The sequence below is a fragment of the Crinia signifera genome, chromosome 4 (assembly GCF_055691185.1).
Source record: "Crinia signifera chromosome 4, ASM5569118v1, whole genome shotgun sequence".
Lineage (NCBI taxonomy): Eukaryota > Metazoa > Chordata > Amphibia > Anura > Myobatrachidae > Crinia > Crinia signifera.
Window position 1 is genome coordinate 96,112,799 of NC_139220.1, and position 16,716 is coordinate 96,129,514.

Genomic DNA, 16,716 nt, shown 5'->3' on the forward strand with positions numbered 1-16,716 from the left:
TAGGATAATCTGGGAAAAAGATCGACAATCTGGGAGATGACGAAGGAACAACACCACACCTGATTTCATTGCTGTCACTGAGTATTTATTTATTTATTTATTAACAGTTTCTTATATAGCGCACACATATTCCACAGCACTTTACATAGAATATTTGAACATTCACATCAGTCCCTGCCCCAGTGGAGCTTACAATATATATTCCCTACCACATGTACACGCACACACAGACATTCTAGGGTTAATTTGGTTGTAAGCCAATTGACCTACCAGTATATTTTTTGTAATGTGGGAGGAAACCTGAGTACCCAGAGTAAACCCATGCAAGTACAGGGAGCATATACAAACTCCACACAGTTAGGGCCATGGAAGGAATCGAATCCATGACCTCAGTGCTCTGAGACAGTAATGCTAACCATTACACCTTTTGTATGAATGCAAACACTTTCCAACATTATGATGGAGGATTTAAACAATTATGAATAATTGATGATATACATATACCACACATTATACACACACACACATACTTACATATTGTACACAGGCACACAGTACACCACATATGCACACCACACACACATATATACGTAGCGCACCTTACACATTGGACAGATACACACAATACAACACACACACATAACGCAGTACAACACACACCCACATTCACTACAACACACACCAACACACACACTTAAACATTGCACAGATACACACAGCACACATATATACGTAGCGCACCTCACACAACACATACACATACATAACACACCACGCAGAGTACAACACGCACCTACACACACAAAACAGTACAACACACAAAACAGTACAACACACAAAACAGTACAACACACACACAAAAAAAACGCATCATAGGTGCTAAATCTCAGGAGTGGATGTGGAATTATTCAACACACACAAGCTATCAAGTCAGGAGCGGTGTGTTTCAAACAACAACACCACACCTGATTTCATTGCTGTCACTTCGTATCAATGCAAACACATTCTATAACATTATGGTGGAGGTTTTAACAAATAACAATCTTGGCCCTTTTGGCACAGCATATGACTATATTTTACAGCAATTTTAGAAATTAAAAAAAAAAAAAGTTTTCCTGGGCAACACCAGGTGGCTCAGCTAGTACTGTATATTCTTTGTATTCTCTCACCATCATTTTATTTCCATATTCTCATTATTTTGTTCATTTAAAGCTCATTTAGCCTCACTGCATTGATTGCAGCATAGATGTATCTACGGTAGTTGTGTGACTTAGCAGTAAGATGTTACTTTTATAGCAGGCTAGGGGACCATCGGAGGCTCATGATGAATCCATTTTTGCTTTGCTGGCTATATTACAGTGATTCAATTACCCAGCATGCATCTGCTTATTCATCTGACCTGCCATGATTCTGTACTGGGTGGGGCTTCACCCATTTTTGCGTATATTGGCAGATGTAACCTTAGGGTGATTATGGATAAATAAGTAATTTCTTCAGTATACCGGATGTTTGTATGCAGTCATGCTTGCAGTAACTAGGATTCTAGTGTTATTCAAACTATATAAACATATACAGTATATTTGTGCTGTATGTAATTTCCTATACCATATGCTTAATGGTGAGCAGCCAGACACATTACCTCATGATTTCCTGGCTTTCTCTGTCCACTTCCTGCAGCTGAATAGTCAGTAACCTATACATGTCATTTTTATAAAAATGTATTTTCTCCCTGACAGGAATTTGTCCTTATACAGCCCCAGACATATCCACTTGAGTACCTGCAGGAAACAGTCCATCCGTTCCAAGGCTTCTCACAGGAACTCTGCAACAATATCTTCACAGTGTTTGTAAGTGCTTTGATGCTCAGAATGATCAATTATTCAATTGATGAGAAGAAAATAGGTTCCTCATAATTCGCTTTAAAACCTTTTGTACAAACCTGTCAAAATTCATGAGTTCGCCCACAATTCTCAGTGCTATCCTGTTTAGCCAATAAATGTTTGCTAAACCATTTATTCCTCCATTTATGAACACTGTCCTACAGCAACCAATTCAATAACTGCCATGGGACTGTCCAACGATCACTTGATCCCTACTGTATTGCTGTATACATCAATCCTTTCTTTTCACTGATGTGACCACTAACACCAATATTTGGGAAAGACTGTTCTGAAAAGCATGTGGGATGTCTTAATTTCCCCATAAAATTATCAGAGACTTAATGGCTTATGTCAATCTAGAATCAATGGTACAGAGCTACAATAAATCATAAAGTGGGTGTTTCATAATGCATAAATGAGATTTATAATGACAGATTAAAAATAAATTAAACATACAAAAACATAATCTTTGCCAGATCAAAGCATAATCTGCCTATGATGTAACCGATTACAGGTAGAGTGGGGCATTGATGAGAGAGAAAAGGGGGGGGGTAGGGTCACTAAGAAGTGGCCCGAGGGGCGCCTGAGCAGAGCTGCTTTGCTTGAGCAGCAGTCTCTGGGTTTGGGAAGTCTAGCCCAAAAAAATAGACAGTGGAAAAGGGGGATTTGAGACTGCGCTTGCTAAATGATGTGCAACAGGTGTCTCTAAAATATTTAATTAAAATATTCACATATATTATCACATAAAATACATTAGGAAAAAATTACAATATAAAAGAAATGGTGGATACCACAAATAGATGGAGAGCAGGAATAGTCACCCACAGTCTGGTCGTGATATGTCCTGTGTCCGTTCCTATGACACCTCCAGGTAATTGTCCCGTATAGAATGAGGGTGATGAAATGCTGGGAAAGATGAGGTAATCGGACCAGGGAGCCCCTGATGTTGGGGGTGCTCAACCTGGTGGGCTGGATGTTGTTGCCACTTCAATATCCTTGGCTGGAAATGCAGATGTCCAAACCAGGGAGCTCCAGATGTTGGGGGGTGCTCTACCTGGTGGGCTTGATGTTGTTGCCACTTGGATCTCTTTGCAGAGGGGTGTCAGTCTCCTGACCAGGGAGCTCCTGATGGTGTGCGGTGCTCTACCTGGTGGGCTTGATGGTTAGCCAAGGGGATGATTCCTGGAGGTTGGTCCGGTTACAGGACAGTGGATGGAGAGTCTGTAGATTTAGGGGTGAACCTGCTCCCCTACACCAACGCGTTTCGCTTAGAGCTTTATCAAGGTGATGTCTGTGGTGTTCACTGACTGGGTTTATATACCCTCAGGAGGAGGGGGAAACAATTTGCACCTGTTGCACATTAATTACATATACTACTATAATAGGATAATAGGTTGATCCCTAGGTTATTGTGAATAGGAGACAAAGCTGAACCTTCTCATACTTTTTACTTCAAAAAACGAGTGTTTTAGCGCAAGTATAATCATAAAGAAGAAAAACATTTAATTTACTTACTGAAGTCCGTTTCCGGATATCCGGTAACGTCACTTCCGCTTTGGTGAACCGCATATGCGCTCCACCAATACAGTTTCCTCGCAATGCAGTATACTGGAGATTCTCGCCCTTTTCAAAGATGGCCGGAACTGCACTTCCGGGTATGTTGCCACGCAACTGACTGTTGTTGCTAGCATAATTAGTGGTGCAGATCCTTACCAGCCAGGGGACCGAAGCCCACATAATTAAGGTTCCTATATTTTAGTGGAACATTCGTGGAGCGCACATGTGATTTTACAGTATCCATGGTAATACAGAGCATTTATAAACAAAATATAGATAAAATAAATGCATTTAGAAAGTGTCCAGTAATTATAGCGGATGGATATATTTATTCTTGGGTGTATTTACATATAAGCAGAGATATATTTTTAAGTAGGACAGATACATTAGGAGTAAAAATAATAATAATAAATAATAAAAGCAATATACATATATAGATTATAACTAGTGTTGAGTAATAATAGTAATACACAATGTACATTAATATAGTAGCTATAAATTGATATGGTCGACTCAGTCGACATACTGGCATAGGCGTGCGCAGCCCATTTTATTAGTGGGTGCACAATTGGAGGGGCATTTCTATTACCGCCTACTGGGCGTGTCTATCACCGCCTACTGGGCGTGTCCATCATGCTTGGAATAGAAAAGAAATACACATAATTTCTAAGTGTGTAACAGTAATCCTAACCCACACCCAGAGTACCCTCCTTCAGAGGCGTAACTAGAACTTTGTGGGCCCCATAGCAAAAATTTATAATGGCCCCCCCCAACTCTGGTCTCTAACAGTGCACCCCAGTATTGGGAACAGTAAAAATGTGCCTCTCCAAAAGATATTTTAAAAATAAAGAACGCACACATTCTAAAAAAGGGAAATGCCCATTACACATTGTGTGACACACCGCAATGCCCATTACACATTGTGTGACACACCGCAATGCCCATTACACATTGTGTGACACACCGCAATGCCCATTACACATTACGCGACACACTGCAAAGCCCATTACACATTATGCGACACACCGCAAAGCCCATTACACATTATGTGACACACCACAATACCATTACACATTATGAGGCACACCGCAATGCCATTACACGTTATGTGACACACCCTATAACCCCCTTCTGACTCATAAAGCAATTACAAACTTACCCTCCTTCTTTCTTCTTCTGTCCCATGCTGCTCCTCAGGCGTCACAGCTCCTCTCTGCTTCACAGGTGCGGGATTACGAGATGCCTCTGGACTATCGCCTTACTTCTGGGCAGCACATGTTGGAGCAGGGGGGTCCATTTAATCATGGGACAATAGAGGGAGTGGAAGCGGGGGGGGGTAAAAATGTGCCTCTCCAAAAGATATTTTAAAAATAAAGAACGCACACATTCTAAAAAAGGGAAATGCCCATTACACATTGTGTGACACACCGCAATGCCCATTACACATTGTGTGACACACTGCAATGCCCATTACACATTGTGTGACACATCGCAATGCCCATTACACATTGTGTGACACACCGCAATGCCCATTACACATTGTGTGACACACCGCAATGCCCATTACACATTGTGTGACACACCGCAATGCCCATTACACATTGTGTGACACACTGCAATGCCCATTACACATTGTGTGACACATCGCAATGCCCATTACACATTGTGTGACACACCGCAATGCCCATTACACGACACACTGCAATGCCCATTACACATTACACGACACACTGCAATGCCCATTACACATTATGTGACACACCGCAATGCCCATTACACATTATGTGACACACCGCAATGCCCATTACACATTATGTGACACACCGCAATGCCCATTACACGGCACACCGCAATGCCCATTACACATTATGTGACACACCGCAATGCCCATTACACATTATGCGACACGCTGCAATGCCCATTACACATTATGTGACACGCCGCAATGCCAATTACACATTATGCAACACACCGCAATGCCCATTACACATTATGCAACACCGCAATGCCCATTACACATTATGCGACACACCGCAATGCCCATTACACATTATGCGACACACCGCAATGCCCATTACACATTATGCGACACACCGCAATGCCCATTACACATTATGCGACACACCGCAATGCCCATTACACATTATGCGACACACCGCAATGCCCATTACACATTATGCGACACACCGCAATGCCCATTACACATTACGCGACACACCGCAATGCCCATTACACATTACGCGACACACCGCAATGCCCATTACACATTATGCGATACACCGCAATGCCCATTACACATTATGCGATACACGGCAATGCCCATTACGCGACACACTGCAAAGCCCATTACACATTATGCGACACACCGCAATGCCCATTACACATTACGCGACACACCGCAATGCCCATTACACATTATGCGATACACCGCAATGCCCATTACACATTATGCGATACACGGCAATGCCCATTACGCGACACACTGCAAAGCCCATTACACATTATGCGACACACCGCAAAGCCCATTACACATTATGTGACACACCACAATACCATTACACATTATGAGGCACACCGCAATGCCATTACACGTTATGTGACACACCCTATAACCCCCTTCTGACTCATAAAGCAATTACAAACTTACCCTCCTTCTTTCTTCTTCTGTCCCATGCTGCTCCTCAGGCGTCACGGCTCCTCTCTGCTTCACAGGTGCGGGATTACGAGATGCCTCTGGACTATCGCCTTACTTCTGGGCAGCACATGTTGGAGCAGGGGGGTCCATTTAATCATGGGACAATAGAGGGAGTGGAAGGGGGGGGGGGCGCCGGGCGTGCTGCTGCAGGGCCACCATCAGGAGGTGGACAAAATGGGACTGGTGTCTCAATGACAGGCTTGGCAGGAGACCATGGATCCATATACAAAGCTCCTGAGATGCAGGAGACTGCTGCTCCTAGGACTCGAGTCAAGCAGATTGGGGACTTGGCTGGAAGACAAACTTGTAGAGACAGAGCTGCGGCATTTTGAATTTGCCGCTCTCCTGAAGCAAATCACAGCTCACAGCCAATCAGGAGTGACTGCGAGCAGTGATTAGTTCAGACAGCGGCAAATTCAACATGCAGTTGCGCTGTCTCTAAAAGTTTGTCTTTCAGACCATTACCCGATCTGCTTTACTAAAGGTTTCCTACCCCTGTCCCTTGGGGGGGCAGGGTATCGGCGGCGGCAGCCAGCGGGGGATAAGCGTGGATATCATACACTGCCTCTGCCAGGGCGCGTCACCGTGCTGCTGGGCTGGCTCTCTGAGGCAGCACTGGAGGGGAGGAGAGCGTGGGCAGGATGACAGGAGCGCGGCCAGGAGAACAGGAGTGCGGCCAGGACGACGGGCGTGCGCTGTGGCGTCACCATGTCACGCTAGCGTGTGACATCTATAGAGGCGGGCCGGGGGCTATCTTGAATGGAACCCACAGCCAGCTCTTCCTAGTCACCCGACCGCCGTGTTATTTTTGCACTGCGGGCTGGAGATCGGCGGCGGCAGCGGCAGGCAAGTAAGGCTGTCCTGACCGCCGCTGGCTAACGGTGCTGCTGCGCATTTTGCGTGCAATCGCGTGGGGGGTGCCGGCGGGCATTAGGAGGTGCCTGTGCACCCCTGGCACCCCCCGTGCGCACGCCTATGCATACTGGTCTCGTGTAGACACTTAGGTTCCATTTTTTCGTTTTTTGTTTTTTTTTAGTTTTTTTGGAGAGATTTTTGATTTTTTGGGGGATATGTCCCCTGATTAGTCTTTACATTGTTTAATAAGGAGATGTGCAGATGTTCATACAATTTGAGCCCTAATTAGGCAATACATAAAGAACTCTATTGTGATAATAATCAGAAAACTAAATTCCTCTGTGAGCTGGAGATGGTACTCCTCAGAACTTTTTTCGTTCTTGGATTTATCAAGGGGGGACTGTATGGTGGAGAGCAGATGGATGGTACAGAGAAGGAAGGAGGGGAGAGGGGGGATATTTTTTCAACAGTGCATGAGTACAATTCGAGAGTATATACTTAATGTCGAGTTATCGATTCTTTATAATAATATTATTGTAGGATATACACATACGTTCTCCACTTATCAAGTGGGTAATAGGGGTAAGTGTTTCGATAACAGTAATGGATGAGTTTACATAAATTAAAAAAAAAAAAAAAAAAAATGGAACCTAAGTGTCTACACGAGACCAGTATGTCGACTGAGTCGACCATATCAATTTATAGCTACTATATTAATGTACATTGTGTATTACTATTATTACTCAACACTAGTTATAATCTATATATGTATTATGTATATTGCTTTTATTATTTATTATTATTATTTTTACTCCTAATGTATCTGTCCTATTTAAAAATATATCTCTGCTTATATGTAAATACACCCAAGAATAAATATATCCATCCGCTATAATTACTGGACACTTTCTAAATGCATTTATTTTATCTATATTTTGTTTATAAATGCTCTGTATTACCATGGATACTGTAAAATCACATGTGCGCTCCACGAATGTTCCACTAAAATATAGGAACCTTAATTATGTGGGCTTCGGTCCCCTGGCTGGTAAGGATCTGCACCACTAATTATGCTAGCAACAACAGTCAGTTGCGTGGCAACATACCCGGAAGTGCAGTTCCGGCCATCTTTGAAAAGGGCGAGAATCGCCAGTATACTGCATTGCGAGGAAACTGTATTGGTGGAGCGCATATGCGGTTCACCAAAGCGGAAGTGACGTTACCGGATATCCGGAAACGGACTTCAGTAAGTAAATTAAATGTTTTTCTTCTTTATGATTATACTTGCGCTAAAACACTCGTTTTTTGAAGTAAAAAGTATGAGAAGGTTCAGCTTTGTCTCCTATTCACAATAACCTAGGGATCAACCTATTATCCTATTATAGTAGTATATGTAATTAATGTGCAACAGGTGCAAATTGTTTCCCCCTCCTCCTGAGGGTATATAAACCCAGTCAGTGAACACCACAGACATCACCTTCATAAAGCTTTAAGCGAAACGCGTTGGTGTAGGGGAGCAGGTTCACCCCTAAATCTACAGACTCTCCATCCACTGTCCTGTAACCGGACCAACCTCCAGGAATCATCCCCTTGGCTAACCATCAAGCCCACCAGGTAGAGCACCGCACACCATCAGGAGCTCCCTGGTCAGGAGACTGACACCCCTCTGCAAAGAGATCCAAGTGGCAACAACATCAAGCCCACCAGGTAGAGCACCCCCCAACATCTGGAGCTCCCTGGTTTGGACATCTGCATTTCCAGCCAAGGATATTGAAGTGGCAACAACATCCAGCCCACCAGGTTGAGCACCCCCAACATCAGGAGCTCCCTGGTCCGATTACCTCATCTTTCCCAGCATTTCATCACCCTCATTCTATACGGGACAATTACCTGGAGGTGTCATAGGAACGGACACAGGACATATCACGACCAGACTGTGGGTGACTATTCCTGCTCTCCATCTATTTGTGGTATCCACCATTTCTTTTATATTGTAATTTTTTCCTAATGTATTTTATGTGATAATATATGTGAATATTTTAATTAAATATTTTAGAGACACCTGTTGCACATCATTTAGCAAGCGCAGTCTCAAATCCCCCTTTTCCATTGATGAGAGAGAAGAGGAGAGGTCACAGATAAAAGATAGAGGGAAGGAAGAGAGAAGACATGAAAGACACATGGGGAAGAGTATAAAGGTGGGGCAGAGATGAGAAAGACAGTTGGGGGAATGGGGTAGTTTGAGGGTGGGGAAAGACACCTGTCTGCCACTCATTAATCTCCTCATGGCCCTTCCTGTCTCTAAGGGACAGGGGTCAGAAAGAGTTAGATGGTAAGAGGCCATATATGAGATATATATGAGAGAGAAGTTTTCACATTTCTTTGTGTACCTACATATGCATCGGTGCTCATCGTTGCCTGATCACCACCATTTGTTCCCATTTGGCACCGTAAATTCACACCCGTTGCCCGGTATCCCCATGTTGCAACATTGACGCTCAATGAGTCGTGGGAGTGAATTACATGCACGTGGCGATTGGCGGAAAAGATGGGCGAGGCTACATCTGTACTGTAGTTATAAATATTGCATATGTATTGTAAGCTATACGTTCTGATGACACTTTCTAATTGCAGAAGAGGCGGATGCAACTATTGGTCCTGCAGCCTCTTTGTAGCCTTTCTGAGTGCTTGAAGGGGCCAAAAAATCTGATCCGAAAGAGAATGGACAAACTGTTGGACTATGAGAACCTTGAGGAACAGTACAGTGAGACTGGCAGAATGGGATTGGAGGAGGAGGTTATTGTAAAAAACTACAAGGCTATCCATTCTGTGCTACTCTCTGAGCTGCCTGGTTGCATCTCCCTGTCCTTACAGTGGCTTCATAAGATTTTGCTAAACTTTATAGCCCTGCAAACTGATTTGGCTGTCCAAGGGCTTCGCGCAGCAGAAACACAAGCTTTACAGGTACAGTAATCAACGTATTTAGTTTCTTTATCTTTTATTAATGCAATTGCTAAGAATATTTACAAAATGTGAGGATTACAAACATTAATGCAAGAAACATGTGCTGAATATTTACCCCAGTCGGATTACAAGCAGTCGGGATTCCGATGTCGGTATACTGACCATCGGAATCCCGACTGTCTGACCGCTATACCACACCCCTCATGCTGCTCTGGTACATTCCTGTCAGCCTGGTTGCTGTTGTCTGAAATGTGTAGTAGAGGGGGTTTCCTTCTTTTATACTTTGTGGATCTGACACAACACTGTGAGATACTACAACAAAGGGGCTGCTTTATCCAAGCTTGGAAAGAGATACAGAACTAACCAATGGGCTTATATCTGTCATTTTACAGTACACTCATTTTACAAATGCATGTAAATTGGTTGGTACTTTTTATTTCTCACCATTCTTTGATAAATCTCCCACAAAGTTTTAAATTTTCAGCCACTGAAACTGTCCCTGCCATGTATACCAGATGCTATTCTGCTCTGTATTTGTTGATATTGAAAAGACTCGCTGCCCCCAAGGAAATGGCGGTGCTTGGCTAACTGAGGTGTTTACACTGGCCCAGAAATTTCTTCTACAGAAGTGTGCTCTCTCTTCACCCCCTATTGTTGCAGGGAGGCTTGTCAGAGCTGGTATACAGTTAGATAAGTGCCGCCGTTCCAGATATTGAGAAAGGGGGCATACCATGATATAAAAACCATGGTCCTTGTATGGATAACATATCTACCCAAACATATATTTTGGAAGGTTCTTGACCCAAAAACTTGTTTTCTCTCCAGCAGGGTTCATCAAATTCATGATATAACTGAAGTTTTCAGGATTTTTTTTTTTTTTTGGTGGGGGGGATCCAGCTTGGTGCCCCTATATTTGATAGACCTGTTTCTGTTTTAAGGTTTGTTTTTAGTGCAGGTATATGTAGAAATGTCTCTTACTGCTATGTCATTGTGATGTAGAATATTGTACAGACATTTTGAACAGTTGTTTAAAAATTCCAAGCTTTTACCACTGATGTTAAAATAAATATGAAACCTTGCTGCCTATCTTAATAGATGCCTCATAGCGAGGTTCCTGAGGCCCAATTCAGGAGGTGGGTGGAAGACAGTGTCCAGCAATCAATTTGTCAGATGAATGAATTTACCAAAATATTTGATGAGTCTGTGCCAGCGCCAATAGTACAGGTGAGCCTCTTCCTGTTTCCTTTTATGTTCAAATAAAACAAATTATTGATGCATGTTCTTTTTGGTTAGATCTGTCAGGTTTATCACACTATACTTAAAATTTGGTGTCATCGTGCCCAATTCTATTTCCTCACACACTCCACGGTTGTAAAATAAAAATAACACTTGCTAGTGGGCTGCTAGGGCTGCAGTGCAGATATATTGCAGGGCCTCGATTTAAGGATGGGCGTAATGTTGATTTTGGACACTGCGGGGAGATTTAGAAGTCCCTGCACATGCAACTAATGCTGTGTACACACGGTGAGATTTGACATTAGATTTTGAGTATATAATCAAAATCACATGCAGATCATATGCAAATCATATGCAGATCGCACAGGTTTTTTACCTTGCGATCCCGATGCGCGCTCCCGTGTCAAATAGAAACCCAGATAGACAGTGCAGCAATGACTATATAGTGCAAATCGAATGTAGATAGTATGAATTATATGTAAATAGTACAGAGTTAGCAAAGGTTGCATAGCACTCGAATCTTAATGGTGTATCCACACGGTCAATTAGGCTTGATCGCATCAGGATCGAATTGCACGGTAAGCCACCCGACATGCATGCGATTTGGACAATATAGTGCAGATCTGTCATTGCAGCCCTGTCTATCCCGCTCATCGGGATCACAAGGTTAAAAACCTGTGCGATCTGCATGCAATCTGTATGCGATCTGCATGTGATTTTGACAATGTAAAGTCGCAAGGAAATCTCACCATGTGTACACACCATAAGTTTCACCAGGCCTGGTTTCTAGAGGGGGTTCCAAATTTTAGATTTTTAAACTATTTAATAACAAGAAACACACACACGGAGCACTGTAATGAATGATATACAATACAGAAAGTATCCCAGTGCCCACTATTTAATACAGAGTGCACCCTTGTGACTCCTTACAATATAGAGAAAATCCCAGTGATGGTCCTAGTGTCATTCCATAATCATTAATCAATCCCTCAGATATCCTCAAAACAACCCATTCATCAATATTAATACATTTGGAATCACAAAATCTCCTCATATAAATCATTAATCCTCCCCCCACATCATCAATTAATTTTATTCCTATTCATTAATTGACTAATTACCTCCCTCAGGTCCATATTCATCTTAGTAATGGACCCATTATATATGCGGAAACGCTAGTTTGTGAATGTTTTTAGCAACAGGCCACTCATTATTCGTGGCCCAGTGGGGACTCCTAGTAATCAGCAAACTCCAAAATCTGAAAATGTTTGGGGTTTGTCTGCAAGTGTCTACACTATATTCAGGTGGAGTTGGTTCCTGGAACCAGGCTCCTTCGTATTGAATCCGCCCCTTTCACCGTATCAATACCAAAACCAGAAGTTAGTGGTAGAATAGGAAGTGGTCGATTTTCGGAGTAGATACCCATTCTTGAGTTGCTCCAGTATATAATATCCGATGCCACAACCTGCAACATGTTGAATACTAAATTATCAGGTTACCTTGGAGGCATATAGAGAAATATGCTCCTCAGTCTCATCAAAACGAAGTTCTTTAAAAGCATTTATCATTAAACACATTCACCCTAATAATAAAGCCAAATCATCCTAATCAACACCCTTAATGATAATATTCATTTATTTAAAACTCTTCCTCCATTGCTCACTTGCTTGTTTCTGACTGATCTTCCGGTGAGGCTCCCACACAGTGCAGTCCTACTGCAGCTGTGGACCAAGGCGGAGCCACAAGTCAACATGTCGGGGCCACTCAGCGGCAGTTGTAGACTGCATGGCCTCTACGTGCAAGAGTGGCTGACCTGGCACACACACCTGTAGGTAACATCCCCCCCTTCCATGCGTATAACATCTCTCTCCACTCTCCGCTATTGTCACATTGGAGGGAAAGTGAGTGGCTGGCAGGAGGACAGTTATTACTGAACTTATGTTATGGCCACTAACAGACTTGCATATGTAATTCTGGAGGGTCTACTACCATTCGCTGCTGACTCAGGTGTCAAGATCCCTATCCATAACTAATGTTGCCTATCGGACCATTAACCCCTTGGGTGGTATGCCTGAAAATTTTCTGGGCTCAGCTGCGCTGGCATACCACTTTGCATTAGGTGCACGCCAGTGGTGCCTCCAGCGGAGCACCACTGGCGCACTACCTTTAGGGGTCCCCCCACCCCCTCCGCTCCGGCGATTGTACCCCAGAGCTCCCCTGCCACCATTCACTATATGCATCAGTGATGTAGGCAGCAGGCTCGGGGATGGTCGGCGCGGCTCGGGGGGACTCTGGAGAGTTCAGGCGCCCGAGTCCTCCTGAGCCTGCCGTCTGTGTTATGATTGACAGGCGGCAGGGGGAAGCAGCAGCAGGGGAGCTCCGGCGTACTTACACCGGAGCGGAGGTGAGGGGGGGGCGGCGGCTTCCTACGATCTATGGTGGGTTTTGCTGGGGCAGGACAACCTGCCCTGGTAGGTTTCTCCTGCCCCAGCAAAACCCACCACTCAAGGGGTTAAAAAAACTAGTTCACCGCACACTGTCGAAAAAGGTGCTACGGGTTGAGTATCCCTTATCAAAAATGCTCAGGACCAGAATCATTTTGGATAATAGATTATTCCGAATTATGGAATATTTTTATATTTGAATGAGGTATCTTGCATTCATGTTGTATAAACACCTTAAATACACACAAATATAATTTATTTGTGCATGAAACAAGGTTTTAAAGCATAAAACAAAGTCTGTACTATCTCATGCACTGAATTTGAATGCCAAGCAGTCATGTCCTTGCACATATTTAGTGCCAGTTACATGTTATTTCTCCAATAGTGCCAGTTACAGATGTACCCAGTAGGTTTTTAGCAAAATAATGAAAAATAAAAGTACATGTTGCAGACTATGGTTTTCGGAAAATTTTGGATAACGGCTATTTGGATAAGGGATACTCAACCTGTATAAAAATAGCAACAGACTGCAACCAGATTGTTATTTTTTAAGTACAGCATTAAACATGAGTGTTATCCTCACTAGTGCACCCCGCCTGTTATTTAAAGGGCTCCCCTGGGTCCTGTTTCTCCAGTTCATTTCTCTGTTGTTCCTGTAATGTGTTAACTCCAAATAACAAGTGATGATACATCTCAGATTTGGCTGATTTCCCAATGCTATTGTGGCTAAAAGACTTTTCTTGGTAATACAAATAGATTCATTAATAGTGCATACAGGCTTTGAAGCTGTGTTTCCACTTTGTCTTCACTTCTTGAAACTTGTGTCTTTGGGATTATGTTAGGAACAAACTCCAGCCCTTGAACGGCAAATTGAGCAGCTGCTAAAAAGCTATGGACCTACAAAGCTCTACCAGGTGGTGAGCAACGTCAAAGGAAGCCGGGACATGGAACTCACTCTCAGTCGTGGTGCCGTGGTGGCTGTCATCCAAAATGCAGATACCAAAGGGAATAAAAATAGATGGCTGGTTGACACAGGAGGTACAGATCAATGACTGACCTAACATTGGGGCTTTATAGCTTCTTTTTTTCGCAGTATGCAGACTAAAACCTTGAACAAAAGAAAGCCTTTTCAGACTAAAACACAGGTCCTGTATTTGCTAACAGTACACCTGTCCTCATCAAATATATCCACATTGGTGTCTACTGACCGGTCACTGTAACATTGCCTTTTTCAAACACTGTCCCAATTCTCTCCTACAGTTCTAACCTATGTACTATTAGGCATGCATTAAGGTGCGCATACACTAGTCCGATTTGGGCTGAATTTACCTTATCCCGATGGATCGGGCCAAGAATCGGCGCAAATCGGATGTGTTGGATGTCCCCCCTCGGGTCTGATGCGCGGTCCCGTGCACATTGGACCTGAGACAGTGGTCCGACCTCCGACTCGACCCCCCTCCCGGCGGTGGGGAACAGGGTCGCATGCAATACATTTGAAAGGATCGGGGGGGGGGGGGGGGGGGGCTGGAGGGAGGAGGGGGCAGTGTCTGATGAGAATACACGGGGGGGGGGCTGGAGGGAGGAGGGGGCAGTGTCTGACGAGAATACACTGCTGCGATACATCGCAGTAGTTTATGGCCACCTTTATTCTCTTTGTACTCACTCTGACTGCAGCAAGATTTAAATGTTTAATAGTATGATTATCATAATAATTCAGTTGTTATTATTATTAGTATTGCTTGTTCATTACTTGCTCATTACAGGTATACTACTGGACACAGTAAGACTGCTAGGGCATAATGAAGAACTACAAGTACCAACATTCTCGGGCACCTGTAGTACACTTGGAAAAACAACATTAAAATAGAGAGTACACACACCATATTATAAAGTTCTTTATTAAATAAACACTTCCCCCAAATCCCTTGTTTGTCCATGTATTTCTCACTCAATCCAATGGCCTAGTTTCTGTTTGTTCCATGCATGTATCCAAGGTACACATAATAAATTACGTGACTTGTCTCTTTTGGGACACCAATTCATTTATTTACAGTCTCTTATATAGCGCAGCATATTCCGTTGCGCTTTACAATTGGAAACAACAGTGATAAAACAACCTGGGAAGATACAAACCGACATGGAGGTAGGAGGGCCCTGCTCATGAGCTTACAATCTATAGGATAATGAGCGAACACTCCATAGGGATGCATGGGGTCTCTATGATTGGTCATAGCATGTCAGTTCCCAAGCACTGACCAATCAGCGAATCACCCAGTTATTAGTGGGGTACCATAGTGATCCATATCAGACTAAGGGGCCCATTTATCAACACCCGTTTTCGGGGGTTAACCGCAAATATTAAGTTTCGCCTAAATGTATTAAAGGGGGACCGCAGCAGGAATCTCCGATCCCTGCATCGCCACCGGCCGCATCCCCCATAATTTTCTATGGGGGATGCGAAGCTGCCCAATGTATCAACATCGGGCAGCCCGGTTTCGCACCCCTGGGCTATCGCCATTCTGATATGGCGATAGCCCATTGTAGCCTATGGCTATACATCGCACTGCCGAGCAGGGCAGTGGGGTAAGAGGGGTCAGCGCAGGGGGTCAGCGCATAACCGCGCATGCGCAGACCCCCCGGCTTCCGGCTTAGCACTTTGCAGGGACAGGCTCCTTTCGGAGCCCTGTCCCTGCAGTGCCAGGGATGATACATCCCAGTGATCTGATCGCATTTTACAATGTGATCCTGGGCGGTAATATTCCGCCAAGATCGCATTGCAAATGCGATCGTTGATAAATGTGCCCCTAAGCTATGCAAAGTATCTGTTACAGCAAGATTGATACAAACAGACTAACAGCTGTGAAATTGCACTATAAATGTAAAGGAAATACATGTATATTCATGCAGCTGTCAGTTACCCATAGCGATGGAACAGTTCTTACCAATACTGGTTGACAGAAACTGAGAAGTGTCAGGAAGTGATTATAAATCCAAATAGATTTTATGTACAAAATGGGGATAATTACATGTGATGCAGGCATGGTGTAACCTCTGTATAACCTCTGTATACTATGACTTCATGACC

At 43.6% G+C, this 16,716-nt stretch overlaps 1 protein-coding gene across 5 annotated transcripts in view; it reads left to right on the top strand.

Annotated features, from left to right (window-relative positions):
* Nucleotides 1-16,716, top strand: part of ARHGEF37 (Rho guanine nucleotide exchange factor 37) — a 70,102-nt gene that overhangs the window by 37,385 nt on the left and 16,001 nt on the right. For all 5 annotated transcript variants that reach the window (XM_083182019.1, XM_083182021.1, XM_083182017.1 and 2 more), the window contains 4 exons: nucleotides 1,737-1,847; nucleotides 9,622-9,951; nucleotides 11,047-11,175; nucleotides 14,474-14,669. In XM_083182019.1, the coding sequence (XP_083038145.1) occupies nucleotides 1,737-1,847; nucleotides 9,622-9,951; nucleotides 11,047-11,175; nucleotides 14,474-14,669 (766 nt within the window). The remainder of the gene's footprint in view (nucleotides 1-1,736; nucleotides 1,848-9,621; nucleotides 9,952-11,046; nucleotides 11,176-14,473; nucleotides 14,670-16,716) is intronic.